Source organism: Palaemon carinicauda, chromosome 24 (genome assembly GCF_036898095.1).
Source record: "Palaemon carinicauda isolate YSFRI2023 chromosome 24, ASM3689809v2, whole genome shotgun sequence".
NCBI classification, from domain to species: Eukaryota; Metazoa; Arthropoda; class Malacostraca; order Decapoda; family Palaemonidae; genus Palaemon; species Palaemon carinicauda.
The window spans coordinates 76,019,577-76,047,356 of NC_090748.1; the positions used below are offsets into that span (position 1 = coordinate 76,019,577).

Below are 27,780 nucleotides of genomic sequence, written 5' to 3' on the forward strand. Positions count from 1 at the left end.
TAGGTGATACACCTAGGATTCCCTTGTCTCCTCCTCCTCTCTTCCCAGGGTCCTCTCCTCCCTCCGATCCTAGGAGGAGGTCGGAAGTTCTCGCACAGGCTCAGGCAAGGGGAGACGATCATCCCCTCGCAAAAGACCTCTGGAGGAGATTAGGCATGAATCTCAGGGTAGCCCCCTGCAGTTCAAGACGCCACAGGCCAGACCTAAGGGGGAAAGGAAAAGGATTCGTCCTTCGCCCCCCAAGGAGGATAGGGTTACTTACTATGGAGACTCCTTCCCTTCTTTACCGGTCGAGATAGCGTCTAAGGAGGCACGACCTGTGACCGGACGGGATTCACCCCCGTACGGCAATGGACTTACATTCCACCCGTAAGCCGACAGAGTCCTCTAGGCCCTTGTGGACAGAGGACCTCCGGCCTCGTAGGAGGGAACCGAAGGATTTGTTCACCATCCCTAAATCCTCGGCCAGGCTTCCTTCCTCACTGCCTCCTAGGCAGCCGGAAGTGAGCACCTCCCCGGTAGTCTCCCTATCCCCAGTCTATACAGTTGACGACTTCGACCAACGCCGGGCTCCTATGGATGAGAGCTCGGACGTGGAAGGGCAGAGTGATCTCAAGGACGACGCTCTGCCAGCAGCCGCTAGCCCTAAGCTTACAGAGGATGAGAGGAAGGAGTCGGAACACGCCTTCTGGCAGGTCCTAGCCTGCATGCGTTCCATCAATGGACTTCCGGATCCATCGGCAGCCCCTCTAGATGGGAAAGAAACGGTCCTTGACCAGTTCTATGGCACTCAGAAACCTCATAGGACCAGTGCAGCTTTGCCCTTAGCCAGATGCTCCAGACAGCTCCTCCTTAGAGTTGTGTTAGCCATAAGGAATTCAGAGCTAGTAAACTCTCTCATTTTTCAAATCCTAGGATGTGGTGAAGGCAACTGGAATGGTATAGTGGTTAGGACGAAGTCTTTTGTTAAGTAGAGCAGTGGTACCAAGTTTGCCCATTCCCCAGAAACAGCCTAGGCGCTCGCTATATAAACCAGTTCCCAAAAAAAGATGACTTCTCTCTCCAACGGATGCACAACAACCTGGGTGGCAGAATCCTAGACCTACCTTTTGTTGGAGAGGACATCCCTATGGACAAAAGGGCCGAGGTCGCAGAAATTCATGCTAGGGAGGGCACGTCTCCCAGCTTACCACCAGTGGGGAGATGCCTAGAAAGCTCTTGGCCAAGGTGCCAGGACTTTGGGGCTGACGCTTGGATGGTATACTGTAGAGTCCTCTTCATAAACTGTCTGCCTCCTCTGACATGGTCTGACCATCCAACAATACTACTACTACTACTACTACTACTACTACTACTACTACTACTACTACTACTACTACTACTACTAGCCAAGCCACAACCCTAGTTGGGAAAGCAAAATGCTACAAGCCCAAGGGCTCCAACAGGGAAAAATAGCTCAGTGAGGAAAGGAAACAAGGAAATAAATATGAGAAGTAATGAAAAATTAAAAAAAAAAAAATTAACAACATTAAAACAGTTAATTCATTACAGGTATAACCATAAAAAGACTATGTCAAAAAAGAAAATATTTGCTGCAACTTTGAACTTTTGAAGTTGTACTGATTCAACTACCCGATTAGGAAGATCATTTCACAACTTGGTCACAGCTGGAATAAAACTTCTAGAGTACTGTGTAGTATTGAGCCTTATGATGGAGAAGGTCTGACTATTAGAATTAACTGCATGCCAAGTATTACGAAGAGGATGGAACTCTCCAGGAAGATCTGAATGTAAAGGATGGTCCGAATTATAAAAAATCTTATGCAACATGCATAATGAACTAATTGAACGACTGTGCCAAAGATTAATATCTTGAGGAATAAGAAATTTAATAGACCGTAAGTTCCTGTCCAACAAATTAAGATGAGAATGGGCAGCTGAAGGCCAGACAGGTGAACAATACTCAAAACAAGGTAAAATGAAAGAATTAAAACTTCTAAAGATGGATAACCGAAAATCTTTAAGAGACTTTCTCAATAAGCCAATCTTTTGTGCAATTGAAGAAGACACAGACCTAATGTGTTTCTCAAAAGTAAATTTGCTGTCGAGAATCACACCTAAAATTTTAGGTGTCATACAAAGTTAAAGAAACAATGCTGAAATCAGGATGTTGAGTAGCCCCTGTCTTTGACCTACTTACAATCATACTTTGTGTTTTAAGATTTGGCTTCATACCCCATAATTTGTATCACATTTCTATACTCACTATGGTGAACATCAACAGCAATACTTTGAGATCTATTGTTTAAAAATTCAATGATAATGCTCAGAAATGACCCACCCACAACCAACTGTTTTGAGTTTGAAAACATGGGCCTCATGATTAACACGGTCAAAGGCGGGTACTAAAATCAAGGCACTTCATACGAACTTCCTAACCATAATCAAGGGGTTTCTGTACAGCATTGGAGATTGTAAGAGGGGTATCACATGCTCCAAGGCCTTTACGAAAACCAAATTGCAAACTAGGGAAAAGATTACCTTCAGCAAACCTATTAAGAAGTTTTGCCAAAAAAAGACGTTCAAATAATTTAGATAATATGGGAGTTATCGAAATTGGGTGGTAATCAGTTGGACTTGAGCTACCACAAACATATACTGTACATAGTGGAGCAACATTACCAATTCTCCAACAAGTGCTTAAAGCTCCTCTTTGAGCTAACTTCTGCAAAATAATAGATAACTTTGGAGCTGAGAAATCTGCAGTCTTTATAAAAAAACAAAGGAAAAATACCTTTTAAATATTAAACTTAGCCGGTGAAAATATAAATAGCTGACGTCTCCGACGGTCGACAGATTCCAAAAACTCGCGAGCGATCGCCATGAAGGCTGCCGGGTGTGCCTACCAGCGCCGACTATCGGCCAGATACCGCATATACTTCTCAACCAAACCAGTTCTTCTCTCTCGGTGTTAAAGACAACACTGGTTCCGCTCGCGCTTGACCTCGAGTTTTCTACCGATTGGTGAAGTACTTGGTTTTGGTTTTATTGCTTTCGCCGTGTTGGATTATTCAATACTATCTTCAAAAGAAATGCTTTTGAAAGGAGAGGAAAAGTTTTTGCCCTTGCTTTTTTAATCTCGCTCTGGTTTTTCCATAGAGAAAAGATGGCCGACCCTTCCCTCAGTGTACGGAAGTGTGTTAAAGGCTTTTAGTATTTATTTTATCACTTCATAAATTATTGTTGATATTTATAGATTTACCTCTTTATATTTTTATATCTCACCCGCCTTTATTAGGCCTCTTCGATTAGCTTTCCATTTATACTAAACACCGAGATAAATTTTATGTTTTTGTTTATATGCGGCCTTTACCTATTCTTTGTAGGCGGTCCTGACTTGGAAAACGAAGTTAAACAACATTGAGCCCATTCAACTTTTATTTTTGTTTAGATAAAAACAGTTGCTCTGTAAGAGTGATGAGATGAATATTTTTAGAAAATATTTTAAGAAATTTATTCTTTGAATAGTCTTCGTGCTGTTTTTCAAAGATGAACTAACGTTTGGTTTATTTATGCTACGCAGTTTGCACTCTATCGTTACGATAGAGAAAGAGAGAATCACGGTTTCACTTTGCAGAAAGAGTAAATCGATTTTGACGTTTTGTTCATTCTTCTTTCAAACTGAAGTTTTTTAGATACTAATTTAAAGGAACATGTTAATTTTCAATTTCTTACTCCTTTCAGTTTTTTCCTTTAGTCAAATAACCTGTTATTGACGAAGAATGAGAGAGAGAGAGAGAGAGAGAGAGAGAGAGAGAGAGAGAGAGAGAGAGAGAGAGAGAGAGATATCCGATCTTTATTCTCGTCCCAAGTCTCTGTACAAGGAGTTTGGGAGCGAGTAACGTTGTTCTCGATTCAGATTTTTACTCTCGTCCCAAGTCTCTGTACGGGGAGAGAGGATAAAACGTTTTAGTTTTTATTCTCATCCCAAGGCACTGTACGGTGAGAGATTGAAAACGTAGTCCTTAGTGAACTAGTTTTTAGTCTCATCCCCAGTCACTGATCTTTTTATCTTTATATATTTCCGTTTTATTCGATATATATGTATATGTTTATTGATATTTGCACGTGTGTTTCATTTTGTACTAATGTGCTTACATTATACGACTCATTTCGCAATTCTAACCTTTTGATTTAAGGGAGAATTGCATGCTTCAGGTAGAAATCAGCTTTATTCATGTCTAATGTGAAATTATTAAAAAATGCGATATCAGTGAAGAAAGTGCAAAAAACATGTTCTGTGTTGCGGAGGGTTCGTTTGTTCGTGCTTGTCGCTTGCCTAGTCCGAGACCTCTTTCAGGCTCCCCTGCACCAGGGAGAAGAAATGTCGTAGGACCTAAGGGAGTGAGGGGTGTAAACTAACGAACAGACGTTCCCTTAAAGGTATCAGACGTTGCTCGTCAAGCACGTCCTTGCCATAAGACAGGAGAGACGAAGTTTCTCCTCGTCTTCCGATGATTCGTCTCTTTAAAAGCCTGGGCGTAAGGTTTCGAGACGGTTGAAACGTTTATTAGTTCCTTCAGAACAAGTTCAACGTCCTAGCTGTAGTCATGAGAGTCCCGTTCATAGCGATGACGTTCATGTACAGACGCGACGTGACGTTGAGCAGGTAGACACCGTAGACACAACGTGACGTCGAGTGTCAGTCACCGTAGTCACGATATAGCATCGATCAGCAGTCACCGCTGTTACTACGTGACGTTTGAACGTCAGCCACCGCAGTCACAGGTTGATCCGAAGTTAAGTGTTTTGCAAGATATGCTGTTAAAGCTTTCTTCTTTAATAGAAGCTTACGATCCTGTTCCTGTGCGAAAGGATCCTTTGCTTTTTGTACGTCACGGTTCTGGGATACGTGATTCGGGTCTTCAACCTTCTGAACGAGCTTTGTTACGCCACGCTGACGTTATCCCTAGTGACAGCTTTGCTGTTAAACGAGATGCGGAGCATAAATCTCGATGTAACTTTGATCGCTTTGAACGTAAGCCACCGCAGTCACAGCGTGACGTTGAGCTGCAGACACCGCAGACATGACGTGACATTGAGCGGTAGACACCGTAGACATGACGTGATGTCGAGGGTCAGTCATCGTAGTCATAATATAGCATCGGAACAGCAGTCACCGCTGTTACTACGGGACGTTTGAACGTCAGTTACTTCTGTCACGACGTGTAGTAGAATAACGTTCTCTGCAGTCACAACGTGACATCGACCCTCCAACTTTAACTTCTGTTCATATACAAGTTGATGTAGCCTGTCAGGCTTTTCCTTCACGTCATTCTGAATATAAATCTCCTTCTCGCAAGACTTTAGATTTATCAGATGATGTGCCTTCTGAAGAAGTTGATGACCCCCTTTCAACTAATGTACCTTTGGGGAGTCATTCAGAAGAGGAGTATCCTAGGGTGGTCCAACAATCCCTTGTTTTATAATTATGAATTTCTTTAGTGAAATTTTGTCCTACTCGTTTTGTAACGGCTGCTCCGCCGTCTGAGTTTACTCTTGGCATGACTTTCTTCGACTCCTACATATACGAAGTCAGTTCTCTCTCGTTCTTCCAAGAGAGCCATGCTCTTACTGGGAGACTGGTTGGAATCCAGGAGAAGTTTAGGAAAGTCTGCTTTTGCTTTTCCTCCTTCTTAATTAGCTTCTCGCTCGAGCGTCTGGTGTGACACAGAAGTTCTCAGCTTGGGAGTACCTACCTCTGCCCAGGAAGACTTCTTAAGCCTAGTGGACTCTCCTCGTCGTCTAGCCATGAGACGCTCCAAGATTTTATGGTCTGCTTCAGAGCTAGACCATCTCCTGTTAGGAGTTTTTTTTTTTCGAGCGTTTGAAGTACAGTGATACCTCGGTAGTCGAACGACTCTATACTCGAACAATTCGGAGTTCGACCAAAATTTTCGAGAAATTTTTGCTGCGGTGCTCGACCAAAAATTCGGTACTCGACCAGCCGAACACGTGACGACCGCATGGGCTTTGTGATGATCGCGCCATCTCGGCCACTCTCGCTTGTTCGGGAAGCATCAGTTCTCTCGAGAGCGTCACTCAGACAACGCGCGATCAGCATTCGTTGTGATTTAGTGATTTTCAGTGCTTTTAATTGCTTTTTTAGCTTTCATAATGAGTCCCAAGAAAGTAATGAGTGTTAAGGGGAAGGAGAAGAGGAAAACAGTGCGAACAACGATCGAGTTGAAGAAGGAAATTATAGCGAAATATGAGAATGGTGTACGAGTGTCCGATTTAGCGGTAGAATACGGAATGGCGAAGTCGACCATTTCTACGTTTTTAAAGCATAAAGAAATGATTAAGAAGGCGAATGTTGCAACGGGAGTTACGGCGGTAACTAAGCAAAGGCCACAAGTGATTGAGGAGATGGAAAAGTTGCTTTTAATATTTATTAAAGAAAAACAGTTGGCCGGGGAAAGTGTTAGTGAAGCGTTCATTTGTGAAAAAGCGTTGCATATCTATGAAGAATTAGTGAAGAAAAGTCCGAGTACCAGTGAAAGTGATTCATTTACATTTAAAGCGAGCAGGGGTTGGTTTGAAAAGTTTCGTAATAGAACAGGTATTCATCGTGTTACTAGGCATGGGGAGGCAGCTAGTTCGGATCAAATTGCAGCCGATAAATACGTGGGGGAATTCGATCGGTACATAAATGAACAAAATTTGATCGCACAACAAGTCTTTAATTGTGATGAGACTGGGTTATTTTGGAAGAAAATGCCAGCCAATACGTACATTACCAAGGACGAGACGAAGATGCCAGGTCACAAGCCAATGAAAGATAGGCTAACATTGTTGCTGTGTGCAAATGCAAGTGGCGATTGCAAGATCAAACCCTTGTTAGTGTACCACTCGGACAACCCCCGGGTGTTCAAACGAAATAATATTTGTAAAAGTGCACTACCAGTTATGTGGCGCTCGAACACTAAATCTTGGGTCACAAGACAATTCTTTACTGAGTGGATAAACGAAGTGTTTGCCCCCCAGGTTAAGGCTTACCTCATTGAAAAGAGCTTGCCAATGAAATGTCTTCTGGTTATGGACAATGCTCCTGCACATCCTCCAGGTCTCGAGGATGACTTGAAAGAAGAATACAGCTTTATCAAAATCAAATTCTTGCCCCCCAATACTACTCCCATACTCCAGCCCATGGACCAACAGGTCATTTCAAACTTCAAAAAACTCTATACCAAGGCCCTTTTCAGAAAGTGTTTTGAAGTGACCAGTGACACGAAGTTGACCCTAAAGGAATTCTGGAAGGAACACTTCAGCATCCTCAACTCTGTTAACATGATTGACCAAGCTTGGCGAGGTGTGACCTATAGGACATTGAACTCTGCCTGGCGTAAGCTGTGGCCATCATGTGTCACAGAGAGGGAGTTTGAAGGTTTCCAACCAGAGGCGGGTCCAAGCACTGCTACCCCTGTAATTTCTGATGACACTGATGTCGTTGAGGAAATTGTTGTCATGGGCAGGAGTTTGGGGCTTGAGGTCGACAAGGATGATATTGATGAGCTTGTAGAAAGCCATTCTACCGAGTTGACTGTGGAGGAATTGTTGCACCTGCAACAACAACAGCAGCAGGATCTGATTGTGGAGCAGGAATCTTCAGAAGAGGATGAGGTAAGGGAGGATGTTCCAAGTTCTCTCATCAATGAAATTTGTTCCAAGTGGGCAGATGTGCAGGCTTTTGCTGAAAAATACCACCCAGAAATTGCAGTAGCAAACCGGGCAGTGCATATGTTTAATGATAGTGTCATGTATCATTTTCGAAGAATACTGCAGAGGAGGAAGAAACAATTAACAATAGACCAGTTTTTCACAAAAGAAAAGAAAGCTGCTACATCAAAGCCTGTTTCTCCTCCAAAGAAGAGACAAAGAAGAGAAGAAACCCCTGAAATAGATCTGCCCACCCTTTCATTGGAGAGAGAAACAACTCCTGAAGGAGAACTACCCCGCCACATCATGGAAGGGGACTCTCCTTCCAAGCAGTAACCTCCCCCTTCCATCCTCTCCACATCCATCCCTGTATGCCATCGAACCGCTGCTCAAAGGTATGTTCACTACAGTACAGAAAATGGTTTAAAATTGTTTTATTTTAGTACAGTAAATGGTTTAAAATTGTTTTATAGGATTTTCTGACCAATTTCATACACATTTAGATAATTATTGTTGTTTAGGTACACGTTTTATTAATATTTTGGGCCTGTTCGAGTGCTTGGGAACGGAATAGAATATATACCATTATTTCTTATGGGGAAAAAAAATTCGGTACTCGAACAAATCGGAGGTCGAACACGGATCTCGAACGGATTATGGTCGAGTACCGAGGTATCACTGTATTTATTTGTTGGATTGGTCCCTGGGAGCCTTAAGTAAGAAGGTCTCTCCAGCTGTCAATGTATTGCTGTACAATTATGTCATGCATGAACAAGGCTATCAGGGATGGCTCCAATGATCTGGCAGCCACGTTCACTGCAGGAGTACTTAAGATGTAATTGCGCTCAATGTGTTCATTGTCGAGACAAAGTTCATGATGAAGACTACCAAATCTGTCTTGGCAGCAGTAAGGGAAGGCGACTGGATGGTCTCTCTCGACCTTCAGGATGCATACTTCCACATCCCGATTCATCCAAACTTTCAACAACATCAGAGGTTTGTGGACGGGAAAGTAGTGTACCAATTTCGAGCACTGTGCTTTGGCCTCATTCCTGCTCCTCTTGTTTTTACAAGGCTCTGGCAAAATGTAGCAAGCTTTCTACATTTTTTGAGGATTCAGAGCCTCCCTTTATTTTGACGACTGGCTAATCAGGGCGTCGTCATTAAATCGCTGTCTGGAGAGCCTCTAATGGACATTAGACCTAACCAAGGAGCTAGGTCTCAGTGAACGTAGAGAAGTCGTAACTTACAGTACTCCATCCCAGACTATTCTTTATTTGGGAATGGAGATAGTGTCGAATTTTTCGGGCCTTTTCGCCTCCCACAAGAATGGAACAAGCTCTGTTAAAAGTCCGTCACTTGCAAGAGAAAAACAGTTGCTCTGTAAGAGTTTGAACGAGCCTCGTGGGAACTCTTTCATGGCTGGAGTAGTTTATCTCTCTGGGGAGACTCAACCTTTGCCCTCCAACTCAGTCTAGACATGTCTGACTTGGTGGGACAGCAACATCAGACTTCGAGAAGGTCTTTCTCTTGCGATCAAGAACCCAAACCATGTGTTGTATTCAGATGCATCGGATTTGGGTTAGGGAGCTCCACTGGACAGTCTGGAATGCTCGGGTCTTTGGTCCACGGATCAGAAGGAACTCCATTTAAGGCAAGTAACATCTCTCTTTTGACGAGATTTGTGCAAGGAGAAATGAATGTCTTGGCGGACTGCCTCAGCAGAAGAGGACAAGTCATCTCCATGGAGTGGACGTTGCACAAGACTGTGTGCGAGAAGCTATGGATGACATGGGGTCAACCCACCATAGATCTTTTTGCGACTTCACTGACAAAGAAGCTCTCGACTTACTGCTTTCCAGTTCCAGATCCAGAGGCAGCCCACATAGACGCTTTCCTGCTGGACTGGTCTCGCCTGGACGTTTATGCCTTTTCCACCTTTCAAGATCCTAAACAAGGTGCTGCAGAAGTTCACCTCTCACGAAGGGACCAGGTTGACGTTGGTTGCTCCCCTCTGGCCCGCGAGAGAGTGGTTCACAGAGGTACTTCTATGGCTGGTAGACGTTCCAAGAAGTCTGCCGTTGCGGATGGATCTCTTGCGACAGCCTCACGTAAAGAGATTTCATCAAAGCCTCCCCACGCTTCGTCTAACTGCCTTCAGACTATCGAAAGACTCTCTTGAGCTCGAGGGTTTTCGAAGGAGGCAGCTAGAGCGATCGCGAGGGCTAGAAGATCCTCTACCATCAGGATCTATCAGTCGAAATGTGAGGTATTTAGAGACTGGTGCAAGTCCTCCTCTATTTCATCTTCCAGTGCCTCTGTAGCGCAGATTGCGGATTTTCTGCTTTTATCTGAGAAACGGTCGCTCCCTCTCTGCATCCACCATTAAAGGCTACAGAAGCATGTTAGCTTCTGTTTTCAGGCATAGGGGTTTGGATCTTTCTAATAACAAAGATCTCCAAGACCTGCTTAAGTCTTTCGAGACTTTCAAGGAGCGTTATATTTCGACTCCTGCTTGGAACTTGGACGTGGTCCTACAGTTCCTTATGTCAGACAGGTTTGAACCATTAAATTCAGCCTCCCTGAAGGATCTTACCCTCAAGACACTCTTTTTGGTGAGCTTGGCTTCGGCTAAAAGGGTTAGTGAGATACATGCTTTTAGCAAGAACATCGGCTTCTCCACTAATAAAGCAGTATGTGCTCTTCAACTTGGTTTTTTGGCCAAGAATGAACTTCCGTCTCGTCCTTGGCCTAAATCATTTGAAATCCCCAGTCTTTCTGAGATTGTGGGGAATGAAGTTGAAAGAGTGCTGTGCCCCGTTAGAGCTCTTAAATTTTATTTATCCAGAACTAAACCGCTACGAGGTTGTTCAGAGGCTTTATGGTGCTCCGTTAAAAAGCCCTCTTTGCCCATGTCTAAGAATGCGTGGTCTTATTTTATTAGACTTTTGATTCGGGAGGCACACTCATTTAAGTGAGAAGGATCGTAATTTACTTAAAGTCAAGGCTCATGAAGTTAGAGCGATAGCAACTTCAGTAGCGTTTAAGGAAAATAGAGCCATTAAAAGTATTATGGATGCGACCTTTTGGAGAAGCAAGTCGGTATTCGCTTCATATTACTTGAAAGATGTCCAGACTCTTTATGAGGACTGCTACACACTAGGACCATTCGTAGCAGCGAGTGCAGTAGTGGGTGAAGGCTCTACCACTACATTCCCTTAATCCCAATATCCTTTTAATCTACTCTTGAAATTTTTAATCTTATTTTGGGTTGTACGGGAGACTAAGAAGTCTTTCGCAATCTTTTTGATTTGGCGGGTGGTCAAAATATTGTTTCTTGAGAGCGCCCAGATTAAGGGTATTGATGAGGTCCTGTTATAGGGGTGTTCACCCTGGATATAGCAGCTCCTGGGCGTCTTTCAGCATCCTAAGAGGATTGCTGGTCTTCGTGAGGATAGCGGACTAATGAGGCAGAGTAATTATCAGAGTCGGCTTCCTTACCAGGTACTTATACTTAAGTTTGTTTTTTGAATAGTTGTCAAAAACTCTTGAGCATATACGCCTTTATTGTTTTAATACTGGTCTCTACCCACCACCATGGGTGTGAATCAGCTATTTATGTATTCACCGGCTAAGTTTAATATTTATAAATGATATTTTCATTATAAAATAAATTTTTGAATATACTTACCCGGTGAATATATAATATTAAAGGCCCTCCCTTCCTCCCCGATAGAGACCCTACGGACTGAGAAGAACTGGTTTGGTTGAGAAGTATATGCGGTATCTGGCCGATAGTCGGCGCTGGTGGGCACACCCGGCAGCCTTCATGGCGATCGCTCGCGAGTTTTTGGAATCTGTCGATCGTCGGAGACGTCAGCTATTTATATATTCACCGGTTAAGTATATTCAAAAATTTATTTTAAAATGAAAATATCATATTTGGGTCTAAACTTCCAAAAGCATCAAGGACCATCAAGAGAGCTTTAATTTCAGAAGATCGAAAAACTAAACTAGGTTAGTTTAGCCTTAGGAAAACAGGAATGAGGAAGTTCGAGTTTCTCATTACTCTGCTTACTGTCAAACACATCAGCCAAAAGGGTTGACTTTTCCTTTGGACAGTGAGTGACTGAGCCATCTGGTTTAAGTAAAGAAGGAACTACTGTATTTCATCTACACCAAAAACTACAGATTTAAGGGTAGTGCACCACTTATGTTCCTGGGTTGTACCAGAAGGAGTTTCTTTTTTGGTTAGATTGTATTCCTTTTTAGATGAAGCAAAAGCTCTAAGTGGAGTATAGTTATTCCAGATCAAATCTGATCTGTTACCCTTCCAAAGACGATACGCCTCCTGCTTCTCCAAATAAGCATGTCTACAATCATCATTGAACCACGGTTTGTCCTTCACTCGGTACCTTAGCACATGAGAAGGGATACGCCTATCAATTATGTTGACTAGATTCTCATTCAAAGAGACAAGAGGATCAATACTACTATACAATTGTGACCAATTCAAGCCCAAAAGATCATGCAAAATCCCATTCCAGTTTGCTTGAGATTTCATTTAAATCTTACAAGAGTATGATATGTCGGGGACAGGGTGCTCAGTCTTCACTACTAATGAAATCAAGGCATGATCAGATGTCCCAACTGGAGGACCATCCTTACTTGTTATAACGCCAGGGCAGTTGGTGTATACAAGGTCCGAGCAGTTACCAGACTGGCGAGTAGCTTTCACTTACGATTTGCTCACAACCTGATTCAGAGGCGAAGTCTAAAGCTCTAGAGCCATGGCGATCAGTAGGAGAAACAACTTGATCACTCGCTATGGTGAGCATTGAAATTACCAACAAAGACAAAAGAGGCCTTTCTATCATCTTCTTGTATCTTAGCCATAATGGTGAGAAGACAATCGAAGATAGAATCATCCATGTCTGGATTCTGGTAAATTGAACACAGAAGTTGTTATGCCTACCAAAAACTCTTATTACCTGAATCTCATGACATCCACATTCATATCTTGACTTATGAGAAGCAGGGTACTCAGTCCTAATATACACCACCATTCTCCTGCTCCTAGGAATGGCATCACTTTTCAACATTATTGGCTTCTTAAAACCAATTATGAGGAGCTCAGATGAGTACCTATTAGAAACCAAAGTTTCTGAGCATAAAAGAATATCATACTGTCTGGACGAAACTGTAAGGTCTTGAATATTTGCTTAAAGACCACGAATATTGCAATACAGTAGACGACATTGACAAAATCTAGGACGTACCAGGCATATTCGAAAGTATCAGTAATATACCTACTCTTGTTAAATGAAATCCTGAACTCTCCTGTTAAAACAGAGACCTGCTCCTGGATCTGTGCAAGGAGCTATGGATCCTACTGAACCTACAGAAGTGCAGCCTTGTCTCTCAGCAGTCCATCATGTATCTGTGCATGGACATAGACTCAGTTCAAGCAAGAGCCTTTCCATCAGCCGACAGAATCTCAAGATTCAGAGTATAGGCATCAACCTTTCTGAAAGAAAAACCCCTTCCTGCCCACTCTTGGCAGAAGCTAACAGGCCATCTCTCCTCATTAGAGAAACTCGTCCCTTTGGGGAGAATGCATCTGCGCTCGGTGCAATGGGCTCTGAAGGGGCAGTCGTCCCAATCTACAGACCACCCTGCAACCCAGATACAGGTACTTCAGGAGAGGAGGAAAGACTTCCTTTGGTGGCTGAATGAGAACCTGTTAATGGGAACCCCTCTTCAGGCTCCTCCACCTCACTTCTTCCTGTTCACAGTTGCATCTCACCAGGGGTGGGGTGCTCACCTAGTAAATCAGCAAATCTCGAGCCTATGTGAGCATGGTCAGAAGAGAACAAGACCTTTCATATGAATTTCCTAGAAATGAAAGCAATGCAACTAGCCTTACTCCACTTCTCAAAGACTGAGAGGGTACTCCATGGTGTTGATGAGCAACAACAACACGGTAGTGACCTACGTCTCCAAACAAGGAGGTGCGGCCTCTCCTGCTATGCAATCTAGCAGTAAAGATAATCAAGTGGGCGCAATTCCAGATGATCTCTCTCTTGGCGAGGTTTATTCCCTGGTAAGAGGAACGTCATTGCAGACCATCCGAGCTGTTGAGAGATGCCGGTTGGTTCAGAATGGTCTTCGTTTCCTCTAGTGGTGAGTAGACTTTAGACTTTGTGGGGTTCCCTGTCTTTGGAAAAATTTGCCACCCAACTGAATCATGAACTCCCTATGTATTGCTCTCCAGTCCCAGACCAAGCTGTAGTAATGGAAGACGCATTTCAACACCCACGGGATGGACTAGACTTTTATGCCTTCCCACTGTTCTCTCTGATTCGTCAGATATTGAACAGAGTCCAAACATCCAAGGGAGTCAGCATAACGCTAATGGCTCCAAAGTGGCTAGGAACGGAGTGCTATTCAGAATGGTCAAATCTGTTGTAATAATTGACAACAGCATTGGGATAATTTAGATGGAAATAAGATGAGAGAAATAACGAATGTTATATCTCCTTGGAGGTATAGCATGTTGCCCCGAAAGTGAGAGACTACTCTTTGTCGTCTCTTTATTGGTCATTCTCGATTAATACGCAAGTTTCTGAAGACGGTAACACCAGCCATTTTGCGATGACTGTTTGGCACCCATGACAGTGAGGCATTTGTTGAATGAATGCCCCACTTTTAGCATCTTAAGAAATTGATATCTGTTGGAGGCTCGAGGTGAGGATGGCAGGTTCATCCATGCCAAAATTCTTGGATATGATGTTTCGAACCATGCTATCAGTTTTTTTTATATTTATTTCAGAAGCAGGTCATCTGAAAGCTGTCTAACATTTATAATGATCCAGGGTCTTCTCTGAAATAAATTCTTTTTGAGACCAACTGCAAAGCAGCTTTCCAGATACTGTATATCCAAAATTTTTCTGCTGCTGTTTACCAGGCAAAATGGAAGATCTTCTGTGATTGGTGTTGTAGGGGAAATATTGCTCTACTCAAAGGAACAAGAAGGCCCTTTTGTCACCGCGAATAAAGGCTATTGCTCGGTGTTGAGCCAAGTATTCAAACTGAAAGGGCTTGACTTCTCTGACTCTTGGAAACTCTCGGCTCTGATTAGGAGTTTCGATCAATCTTGCCCTCCTTGAGAACTCAAACCCCTTCCCTTAAAACAAGCCCTATACGAACCTATGCATAAAGCCTTGAACAGAGACCTTGCCTTAAAGACAGTCTTCTTGCCTTAACTTCAGCCAAGAGAGTAAGCGAATTACACGGTCTATCTCATCTTAGTCACATTCCAGGGGGTGGAGAGAACGGTCTTTGTCCTTTTTTCCAGAATTTGTGGCCAAAACCCAAAATACTGTTGATAATAATCTCGGATTTGACTCTTATGTCCTGTAAGAGCAGTGCGCAAATATTTGAAGAGCCTGCAGTATGTTGGTCCTAAAATCTCCAATTTGTTAGTGAGCACTGGCCACTCCAAAAAGAAAATAGCCAGAAACACTTTCTTTCTGGTTGAGAGAAACAATCATGAGAGCCTGTAAGTCCCCAGGGGAAACATCTCCAAGAACCCCCCCCCCCCTCCCCCCTCGAGCACATGATATACATGGGCTTGCCGCAACCATCGTGTTCTGCAAAAACCACTCTGTAGCACAAGTTCTAAAAGCTGGTGTTTGGAAGAGATAAACCACTTTTACAAACCATTACCTTAGAGATTACACAAAGTTCCTCAGAGAAACTTTCTTTAGGCCCTATTGTTGCTGCACAACAAATAACCTAACTATAAGCTCTTAGGGGATATGTAACTGCTCTTATCTTGGGCATCATTTAATCTCTGCATTATAAGGGCATGTAATGTACATTGAGGCGAATGATGATCTTGATTGGACTTGAAGCCTTCATTTGGAATTCACCCTAATGCCAGAAGGAATGCCTAGAAGTAGAGTACTTGTTGATATATTGAAATTTTTTCAACTATTCAACACGATGTTCATATTACTTCACCCCTGGCAAAGTATTTTTCTAGAATTGAACGTAGGACCCTGCATCTTTACGAATTAACTACACTGTTTACAAATAATTCACTTGCATCTCTTGCTATTACTAATAGTAATTGTATCTTGAGAGAGAAAGGACTGACATCTTAACTTCACGGAGACTTCCTACCACCTAAGGAAGAATCGTATAAATGACTCGCAAGTTTATATTCGCATAGGAATTACCTAAAAATTTTAAAAACAATGTGTGTGTATCCTAGCTATACAAACCCTAGTCATTTACCAAAGGTCCCGCCTCAACCGCCCCACAAGTCTTTGACCAGATGAGTGTTGTAAGGAAGCACTTTGAACAAGCATTGTGTGTCGTGCACAGCAGTTGCCTAGCAGTGTAGCATAACGAAATCAAACCAATTTCTTTTGGTTGTCTGGTCGTAGAAAATAAACTAGAAGTAACCCGTATAAATGGTTTAGGTTTGTTTAGCTAGGGAAAATGCAAATTGTATAAAATTTGTAGTTTTTCAAATCCTATCTCCTCCCTTGATACTTAATGTTAAGACCTGGTACTATGTTAAGACTTGGGATTACTACCATATATATAGACCTAATGTAGACCTCCAATCAAATGAAGTTTTTTTCGAAAGTCAGTTTTTGGCTAGATAGGAATTTTTTCATTATGGTAAAAAAGAAATCCCATAAATCAGGAAAAAACAGAAAATTGAAACAAAAATTGGCAAAAAGGTGCACCATTTGATGGTTGTATAATGTGTTTCTAAGTTATATACCAAATATCAGTGCTAAAACTTTAAAACTAAGAGAGAAGATAGTTTGGTCAGTAAGTATAGTTTTGGGATACAAGCGTGCAAAGATTTTCTTTGTATTTTAACATCAAAAATATTAAAATCATGATTATTATGAATTTCATATTCCTTTTTGGGTAGTAATAAACCAATAGTAAAATGAAGATACCTTTGCTCAATATCTTGTTTCTTAAGGTTCTTGGTCTCCCCCTGCTTATTCGTTGTTCTTTCTTTGCAATTTCGATCGTTTGCAATACAGTGAACGTATTACGTAAATAAAAAAAATCACATAATTGCAATTATACAGTACTCTTGGGGCCTGACGATTTCAAACCGACCGTGCTCCTTTGCACCCGGCATCCTTCGCATAGTTCCCCTCTCCACATAGCACAACACCCCATCTCTCGTCCATTAGGCCTCAGTCTTGCATCGTCTCTCCTCATGTGGGGTCTCCCACTTCGGTCCTTTTTGTGCAGATACCCGATTTTATGTATAAAAGTGATGTAAAGAAATTGTACATCTCCAGTGTGGTTATAGTGATTTAGTATAAGATGTGATACGGTATGTACACTACGCTACCCTACGTGCCAAACAGTCGAGAACCTCGCCAGCCTAGACTCTATTTGACTGTCAGGTAAGTCCGACTCAGAATGTTGCTGTTCTGTACTCTATATTAGTGTTTTCTAACATTACTTACAATTTTGTGATGTAGCCAGGCAAACCCATAATCAAAATTGTCTTTAAAAGATGTGATTCAAGACCATCACATGATTTTGCTAGGTGTACAACACAAAGATATTTGGCTGAAAAACAACCCTTGAAGCCAGGTACTATCAAACCACTGGTACACGTGGTGGACAGAACTTTAACTCTTTTCAGCATCACACATGCTTGAGTTTCGAGTTCTCGAGATAAGTTTCAAGCTTGTTGGAACAGTTACTTCATTCTGCTTAAGGATGAGTCTGCTATGTAAAGGATGATGCATTGTATTTTGTTTAGGAACAAATGACATATTTTTTAATTAATTTATATTTTCCCAAACTCTACAAACCTGAATCCTTTATTCATACTTTCCCACCAGCACCAGCCCTCTCGAAAGTTCCAACTGCTATCTAAGCGAGTTGCCAGTGAGCCAGCGGGGAGGGGATGCAGTCACCTCCCTGCTACTTACAGCTTGTTAACACTTTGTTTTAAAGTTTTAACTGCCATATTCCTAGCCACAATGTTATCCTTCTCCTATGTAAAGGACTCAGGTTTGTATAGTTAGGAAAAATACAAATTACCTAAGAAAATAGAATTTTTGTTGTGGTTGACAAATTACTTATGTTTTAAGTTGATGTTTTTTGGTAGCCTTCGTAAGATAAATTTTTTTCTTTTACAGCTTTATCAAGAGTTTCCTATGAGTGAAGAGTTGTTTTTGGAAGATTTAGAGAGGGATCGTGAAGAAGGGGTTTACATGCACACATGTAGGTGTGGTGGTCAGTATATTCTTGCTGCTCAGGATGCTAGAAATTCAACAGAAAAGGAAGTAGTTGTAGCGTGCAACAACTGTACACTTAGTATCCTTGTACTACTCAATTGTGACGAGAATACCTGATAAAGGAATGTCTTAAGTTGTTTTTTTGCTTCTTCTGAAACCGCTGTTTCTCTTTCACGTAACTTTCTTGCTTACAACACTTTGGGAAAATCAAAGATCTGCTAAAGAAAAGCAGGTTTAGGGTGGACATTATGATGCGGAATAGTCATGGAACATTGCATCCTTTGAAGATTATCAAAATGTGGGATTGCAATTATTTTGTAACTGCTTGGTTATTGACTTTGTATAGTATTTTTACTCTGAGCTCATAAATTGTTTTTTCATGTTCAGTTTGTAAAAGGTGATTTATGCTTTGTTGCCATAGTTGAAGGAAATGCAAGGTTCTTAAAGTTTACGACATATGTAGGCTGATTTACACAGCTTTTTGAAGAAAGCATTAGCTTAATTATTTTGTAGCATTTACTCCTTATGCATGAAGTGGATAACATAGAATTAGTATGCAAATGATGTCATTATACTGTGATATTTTTGTTCATTGTGCAAGACTTTAAAAGTAGTTGAGTTCACATTATTAGCTCAGTGAATGTGTAGCTGACTGTTTGCATTGTGTGCCAGTGAGATAGAGTATTGTTTATTAACCCCTATATTGAAAATCACAAGATTAAAAATTTCTCAAAATGGATTTAGCAACGTCAACACGGGTCATTTCTAAGACTAAGGCTTTTTCAAGGCAGTCACGTCCCCCCAAAAATTCAAAGTTAATTCTTATGCCATGGGAAAAGAGGCATCAGCACACCTTAACTTCATTTGTAAAGAAAAATTCTAAATGTGAGAATTTAACTGAAAATGGTGAGCACCATGGAGAGGTGTATATGAAAGACTATGGTGAGAGAGATATTGAAGAATGTGAAAAAAAAGCTGCTAATTATCAGAAATTTATAAAGAAAAACTCGAGTAGTTATGTAAAAGACGATACATTGAACGATGATGAGATATCCGTTGACAACATCAGGATGCCCAATAGAACACAGGAATCCAACTTCCACATTTTGAATCCCAAAATGAAGAAATGCTGTGCAGATAATGGTGAGGACTCTGGATATGCAGCCAACAAGTTAAAGATATTTAGTAGCACTTCATGTGATTTGGACCTAGAGGAAGTAGCAGGTCAGAGAGTTTATGGTACCTGTGCTATAGTTAGCAAGGATGAGTTTGATGCTATTCTAAACAAAGCACTCTCAAGTTCAGGTAAGCACTGTTTAGATGAAATATTTAAATGTGATGGTAGTGAGGATAAGGATCTTCTTTGGCAGACATTGGATATTAGAGCTCTTAAATCTAAAAATACAGAGCCAAAATAGTCAAGAATTCATTATGAAGTCCTAATGTTTTTATTTAAAGGTTTTCAAATTTTTCATATTATATCTTTTATAATGGCGTGTGTTTTGGATATAAAACTGACTACACTATAGTTTTTTAACAATTTTGAATAAATTACAACTAAGATCTAATACTGAATTTTAGAAGATTTTGTATAAAAGTATGCATCGTTGCAAATTTAAGGCATTTTGTACCATGAGATGTGCTTAACAAATACTGTATTGATTAATGATATAATGAGGTTTCATTATAGTTACCCTTCAAACTATTGAAGAATGCCTAAAATATGTTAGGGTTTTACTCTATAGAATATAATATAAAGCTATGGCTTTAACCTAAGAGATGCTCGCTCTTCATGGTATATAAACCTGGATAATGTAAAAGCTTTACCATATTTACCACACATGCTTTGCTGAGAATCTTTTTTCCTTTCTTTGTAATAGAATAAAATCAAGCTGGTTTGAAGCTGTTTTCATAAATAAATAAATGATGGAATCTTCCCATATTACTCATTAAATCATAAATTTTCACATTGCAGTTCATAGTGTATATAATTATTGCATGTCATTATCACTGTCAGGTAGTGAAATAACTATTGCTTTTTGATATTTTAGCTTTTAGCCTAACACATTTAATGAGAGAGTGACTTGTGTCAAGACATTATTGAGAAAATAAAGGTGCACTTCTCCTTAGCCAAAAAGGTGAATGGATGCTTACATGGATGCATCCATGAGTCAAGATTTTTATGTTTTTTTCTATAAATCATTGATATTTTTCCATTTTATAATTAATTTTCATAGGTGAGAAATGAGCAATTTTTCTTGTAATATCAAACAGGTTAATAAACATCTGAATTGAATGGTTATTGTGCTAAGTGAAATAAAAACTTTATTTTTCTAGTGGTAACCCTTAGTTAATTTTGTACTTGACATTTATAATATGAATGACTTTCCTGGTACTTTTTGTCTATTTTAGTAGAACAATATAATGAATTATCAGAAATATTACGTTAATTTTATTCAGGAATTTTAAAGTATAAATACACTTTAAAATGTTATTGTATGCAATATTCTTTTATCAGACATTTTTTTTTATATTTTATTGCCGGGTCTTGTTTAATATGAACATTTCTGTGCTGTATTTGTTGCTCAAGCTTTTACAGTCCAGAAATCTTATAAATTCTGAAAATATTATTGTCATCTAATTAGATAATTAATACTCATTTTAGAGAATTGGACTAAACTATTGGTGAATGTTATTAAAAAATTATGTAAACATGGGTTAGTAAAGGTTATTGCCAATTATATCTTTTTAATAAATGGATTTTTTTTTCTTGTCATATTTTTAGCGGGCCTACAAAGGGCCTAATAATCAGAGATCTTTTCTAGTAGTTTTTGCCAGAAAGTAAACCCTCTTAAGTACTTTTCACTCTATTGATTATACTGTATGTACAGTATTACTTTTGTGGGAATTAGAGAAATTTTCAATAACCCATGTTTAGGGATCTTGCCATTTCATAATTTATTAGTAGTTTTACACAGTTTGCCATTTGGCTTTGCTATAATATACCAATACCACCCCTTGTACTTTGGTTTAAACACAGCCCTATTGGTCTTCACAAGGGTCATGGCCCCAGTCGTGAAGTGGCTATACAGTATATCCTCTTGGTATACAAGCTAATTTTTATATAAAATAATTAATTAGTCCTTGCAACTTTCCTGACAGGGATGGGGGTGGTTGTCAGGGTACTAATTTTGAATATTTTGATCTCATGGATTCTTTTGAATTTGCAGTCCACTGTATAGTTAATTTGGGAATATGTATAGATAGACAACTCATTTTCAGGCTTCTCCTTAATTGAGGAGAGTCAACTCCTTCCTAACTTCTCCAGAAGTAATTCAAGACTCCCTTCACTCCCACCCAGCAGGTTGTTGATGATACTGGGTACTGTGGCCTCACTGGAAGTGTATACATTGGTCTTATCTCAGAATGAGGCTTGAGAATTTCATCTGAAGGAATGGTAGGAAAGAACCTTGTTCCCAAAGTCTATCTCATCCACCCCTTTATCATTCTAGATCAGGTCCTTTTGCTGGCACCATATAGAATTCCGACTTTCCAGACAATGTTTTAGGAGTACCCTTTATCGAGCTTATGGAGCACAGCGGAAGAAACATTCTTCCTAAGGCAATAAGATCGTTTTTTTTTTTTTTTTTCTTTTTTTTTGGGGGGGGGGGACTTCTTGGTCAATCAGCATAAGACTTGTTGATCTTTGATTGGATTCTGAATAATTTAAACAGAACAGACAAAGTGAATCTCAATTGAAAGTTCAAGCTTTGGCATATCCAGTGACCTAAAAGCAGTCAGAGGACTGTAGTGAATGCAGTGAAGTGTTTTTGAACCAAGTTTATTTTAGGCCACTTTTAGTAATGGTAACTTGTAATATTTCCCTTGGTTAAATTCTTTGGGTCAGTCTTATGCAATATTAGAGTTTTAGTTGATAATGTTGAGGTGAATGTCTTCAAGTAAAGCAATTGTGTTTAGTCTTTGGAAAGGAGGTGTGCATCTTTATTCAGTAAATATTAGTTCTTGTTATGTGCATAGCCCAAATTGCTATCTCATCAGTGAAGTTGAACAGCATAGACTTTTAAATTTACTATTTTATAATGTACAAGTTAGATATCAAGGTTATTTGAACCTACAATAATTGGTTTAGTTTGTGTTTTTTAGTTTTTGAACAATTTTTGAACTTTGTTTAGAGCACTGTATCTTGTAATACAGAATGTATAATTGATTTTATTACCGTAACACTTCACTGGTGAAAAAAGAGTGATCTCTTATATGAAATTCTTATAAATTTTAATGTTGTGTATTAGATGAATTTTGTAGAAAAATGGAGAATCACCTATATGGTTATCATGGCAGCTTCTTTGCCATATGAAGTCTCATATTCTGTTTGTGTTTCAGATGATACTGCTGTTTGTTTTAAGATTTTAGTAAGTTTTGTAGATAATGACATTTTGTTTAATTGTTTATAATGTCAGTGCCTATATTTATTTTCTATCACATTCATTTCTGGCAGATATAAGTCTTGTATTACATTACTGTATTTTCGTGTGTAATTTTTATTCTATATCATTTTCTATCAAAAAGATTGCACTCGAGATCAGTAAGAGACAATTGAGGTACTGTATTGGTATTGTTTCATGTTAGTTTTAGATTTTTATTTGTCTTGTACTTCAAGTAATATGCAATATTTGCTGTACTTCAAGTAATATGCAATATTTGCTGTACTTCCAGTATTATGCAAATATGCCTATTATGCAAGTAAAGCACTTATTCTTAGTGTATGATAGATATGCAACGTAAACTGGCTGTACTGCTGTACTTGTTAATTTACCATTGATATGCAATCTTTATCCTCTGTATATTATGTGCCATATCTCTTAAACCAACCAATGTCAGAAAATAACTTTGTCACCTATTTCATAAAGCTAAGTTGCAATTATTTTTTCAGAATATTAGGATTTTTTAAGCCTTTAATAAAGGGTAATGTTGGGCAAGAATATGTGCTGCCTTGAAAAAGATTGAAAGTTATGGCTTAGGTTTTTCTCTATATGATTTTATTGATTAATAAATGGCAGCTGAATAATACTTCCATAATGGAGGCAGCATATTCTGTATCTTTTGAATTAGAATTGTTAGCTTTTTTATCACTTTTTCCATAGTTTGTTTTTGAGTTGTAATCAGTATGCCTTTTGATAGAAGTTTGTTGATGTAGATTTATTTTGTCACATCCCAGTGTGAAGTAAGTATGATTAAAGAGCCTTTGGACCTTGGCATGTCTCTTGTTTAGTTATACCTTTAACAAGTATATTTTTGTCTTTTTCTTAAAAATGAATGTCTGTTTTGCATAAGATTTTTTTAAGAACTTGAGGGATACAGTTTGCATAAGATTTATTTTAAGAACTTGAGGGATACAGTTTTTATTATCTGATAGTACATGGTACTAACAGAGGAAGCTTTAGTTGGGTCTTATTTTGTGTTAGAATTTCTGAATGCTCTTACAATTCTTTTGTTGATTTTTTGGAAGGTGTGAGTTACACACATCTCGTACATTAAAGGTCAAGAATGTATTGATCAGTAACTCGTGAAAAACTCTAGAATTAATTTTTATTCTTAGTAAACATTTCCCATTATTTTTTAAGCCTACCTGTAACTACTGAGTTTGCATTACTATATTAGCATATTATAGTAGTATGTCCTGTATGCTAAGTGAAGGCTAAATTTTGAGACAGCAACATATTGTTGGTTAATTATGGAATTAGTACATACCTTGCCTGTAATATTTGTATTTGACTGAATATTTCTTATATAATGCTCCTGAGTCATAAAAAACTATATTTGAGCTTACTCTGGGTAGATTATTATTTTTGTTTTGTCCATACTATTTCATTGGTACTTTATTTTGAATTGACCTTAGAAGTTTTATGAGGACTGAGAAAGCCAATAGAACCATTTTTCTTATTTATACAATGAGCATACTATTGTTGAACTCTGTATACATCCAACTGGGCACTTTATTTCAGAAAACTCAAAACTATAATTTCTCTTGAGTTCTTAAAAAAAAAAAAATATGCTCAGCATACTTTGAATGGCTCTACTTTTGCTTCTAAAAGAATACAAACCATTATTTTAAAGTGGTATAGTATTTCAAAATAAATTCCTGTTTATAATACAAATTAGTTTTGTTTGATAAATTTTAACAAAAAAATATATGTAATAGTTTAATTTTAAAGATTGGAGTATGTATTAATATATGACCTTATTTCTACTATTGACTTTATTCAAGGTTAGGAAGAAAGATCTTGTGTTGAATCTGTGGTAACAGAGAACCAGTGATTGAATGTGTTAAACATCATATGTGACCTATCAAAGGCTCTTCACGTTTCTGTTTTTCATTGACATCATTTGTCTTCATTGAGTATGTAATATTTAAAAAAAAATTCACAGCTGTGTTTGTCTAACATTATAAGGGAGGGGTGCTTTGATTTTGATAATGTGAAATTTTTTTTGTCTATGTTTACAATGCTTTTATTCTATCTCCCCCCCTTCTTCTTTTTTTTTTTTTTTTTGCATTTTTATACTTTTGTGTAAATTTTATATTAAGTTCTGCATATGTTGCCTGTGTTGTTGATTATGATTTTTTCTCTTTAGTCTAGAGCAGAGCCACCTATCCTCTGACTAAAGTAAGGAGGGCAGTGTGAGGAAAAGATTTAAGTTATTCCTTAAGCCTTCACTGGATTTCCAGGCTGAATCAAAGGATGATTGGTATTGCTTTGTCAATGTAGGGCAGGAAAAATACTGATAAACCTGTGAAAAAACCAAGGACAACTTTCCAATGAATTTATCTGGATGACTGACATTGATTACTTTGCAAGACAAGACAGACAACCAGAAGAAAGGAAGTTTGTTGCCTTAGGCCGTCAATTTTGGTTCTTAGCTTCTCATTATCCCTCCAGAAAAGAATCTCTCCTGAGCGGTAGCTTCATATGAAACACCTTCACTTCACCATTCCAACCTGGAACTATCTGATATTTGTGTGAAGCCAAGACAAGAATTGAATTTTCTACCTAAGAAGATTAATCTTTGAATACATTATAAACCACCAATACTACAGTATTTGGTTAAAATGACCATAATTAAATTCCTTTACTTTAAATTAATCTTAGAATACATTATGCAGTCTTAAGGAGATTTTAGGATGAAAATTTAATTATTGAATGGCATTCATTCTACCATCATCATTACAGGGTTATTGATGGCAGTCTCTGATAACTGTACAACTTGAAACTAGCATGACCATAAGCCCCAGTTACTTTGCTCACTGTAACTCATGATTTAATATTGTTCTTAATCACATTTCATTTGGAGGCATATAAGATTGAGTAAAGTAATGAATCTATATTTAAAAAATTTAAGAGGTTTTGTACTGTTCAAAATTTACAGCTAATTCAATTATTGATTTTTTTAAGGAATTGCTGTGTTGTATAGTAAATATCTTATATATGTAGTCTGTTATAACTTAATGATGAAATTTACCGTACTATGAAATTTAGGCACTGGGGTTCAGTAGAAAAGAAATAATTTAATGTTTTAATACACTGTACAGTAGTTGTAATATAGATAAAAGATAACATCAGGATATGCACATGTTTTGGTCACATTTTAGATGCTGAGATTCTTTACAATATCATGACAGTAACTTTTATAACTATGGTGTTCTTAGGGTATTATTATATGCGGGGAGAATGTGTCCTCAGAAGTTTTTACCAACAACTTATTTTTTTTTCAATACTGTAATTTTTTTTTATTTACAATGGTGCCTTTGGCTGACAGATGAATATCCGTAAGGACCAGTGGTTGTTTAATGGTATCTGGTAGGTTTATGGGTTGAAGATGTGATAAGTTATCTCCTTTTTTTTTTATCTAAATTGAATCCTCATAAGCAACTGCTGTTATGTTTCATTTGAATGCTTCAATAGAATATAACTATATAGATTAAATGTCTGCAATAATAGTATATAAGTTAAATTCCCTACATAAGACTTTCAAATGAGTGCTAAATAAATTAGGATTTTTTTTTTAAAGCAATTTATTGGGTACCATTAGCTGTACAAAATCTTGAATATATACAGTAACACTCTATCATTAGTGAAATTTGGTAAGGGTTGACCATAATATGATCTGGACAATTGTTGAACTTGGAACCCAATCTTGTTATATAATTTGTTATCTAGGGAATTTACTACTTAATTTTTGTGATGGTTAAGGTTTCTATTGACTTTTTCTTCTGGCATTACATACCATCCCTAAAATTTTCATTTTATGAACTATATGGTTCAGCATCAGCCACTTGCACACAGATTTCAAAAATGCTTTCAGATATATATTTCTACAGATACTTTATTGTATAATCACAGTTTCATATATTAATACATATGTATATTAATATTAAAAGAAAACTGGATCAGATCCTGTTGAGAAATTGGTCCATTACCTAAGTGATGTGGCAAACTAAAAATACTTGTTCCTAGCCTGTTGTGTTCCCCTTGGGGACTAACAATTTGAAGCAATTTCTAGGATATTTTAGTCACTCAGCTTCTGGGTTATTATTGCTCAGTAATTTGAGTAAGGTATTATCTTGAATGTAGGTTCAAACTGGTGTTGGTCTGTAAATGTGGGTGTATGTACACACATTCCAAGTCATGTAAGTTACATTAAAAAATTTGGAATGTGTGTGTACACACCCACACACAGACCAACATCATATTGATTGAACAGGTAATATGTTTACTGTATTGGTTGAGATTTTAACTGCCAAAGAGTTTGCGTTCGTTTGTTACAAGCATCATGCCAATAAGTTGTGTGGAATTTTAAGAACAACTTATTGAGGGTGTTTAAACTTTTAAGCAAAATAATTTAGAAGTCTTCGGTGGATTGCTTAACATTTTATCTTCAATCCAAGGTGTTGCATGCTTAAGAAACCTATAATATATACCATTATCCTTGAGTTAAGTAACAAAATTTACTTACACTGGAACTGACAAGAAGCAGTTAGGAGTTCTCATCTGCTGTGGGGCATGACATTTTAAATGGGATTATATTAACCTTACTGAAGATTGGTCTCAAAATATTTGATAATTGCCATTTCTTAATGGAAGAACATATTTGATTGACTGTAGTGTTGTATGACAAGATAAACTAGGAAAATGATAGTTGGTGTTTCAGGTTTCTTTTGTTGACAAAGTGTCTGCATATACTGTACAGTTTTGACTAGCACATAAATTGGGGGTTGGTAATTCCTTCATTGTTATATGAGAGGGTAAGAGATTGGATGCTATCTTGTCTATAAATTACATTTTTAGTGATCTGCCAGTTTTTAAATTATTTCAAGTCTTTAGCTAGTTTTAAAAGTATTTGGCAACCTTTAGTATATAAAAAATAACTTATCTCCTATTGTTAAAGTATTTTAAATGTCTGCATTCTGTACTGGTTCTCAAATATTTAGGGCAATTAGCATTCAAGTTATAGGCAATCAATTTCAAGTAACATCTTACTCTTTATGGTAATTGAATTGCATATTCTGTGAGATTTCAAATATTTAGTAGTAAGAATTGATTTGTTACCTTTTTTATTATTTGGTTTTAGCTATAAAAATGAATAAACATGAAGCTGGTCTTTGTGTGAATATGTTTTTTCTTGTATTTGGTTTCAAGAAGCTGCTGCTTACAACTTCATAAATATAGTATTATCTTGTGTTGGTGCTACA

General features: G+C 38.4%; 1 protein-coding gene across 2 annotated transcripts in view; it reads left to right on the forward strand.

The window, feature by feature from the left end:
• Window positions 1-23,287, forward strand: part of LOC137618157 (dnaJ homolog subfamily C member 24-like) — a 51,170-nt gene extending 27,883 nt beyond the window's left edge. For both annotated transcript variants that reach the window (XM_068348204.1, XM_068348203.1), the window contains exon 3: window positions 17,916-23,287. In XM_068348204.1, coding sequence (XP_068204305.1) covers window positions 17,916-18,131 — 216 coding nt within the window. In that variant the 3' untranslated portion in view covers window positions 18,132-23,287. The remainder of the gene's footprint in view (window positions 1-17,915) is intronic.
• The last annotated feature ends 4,493 nt before the right edge of the window (window positions 23,288-27,780 follow it).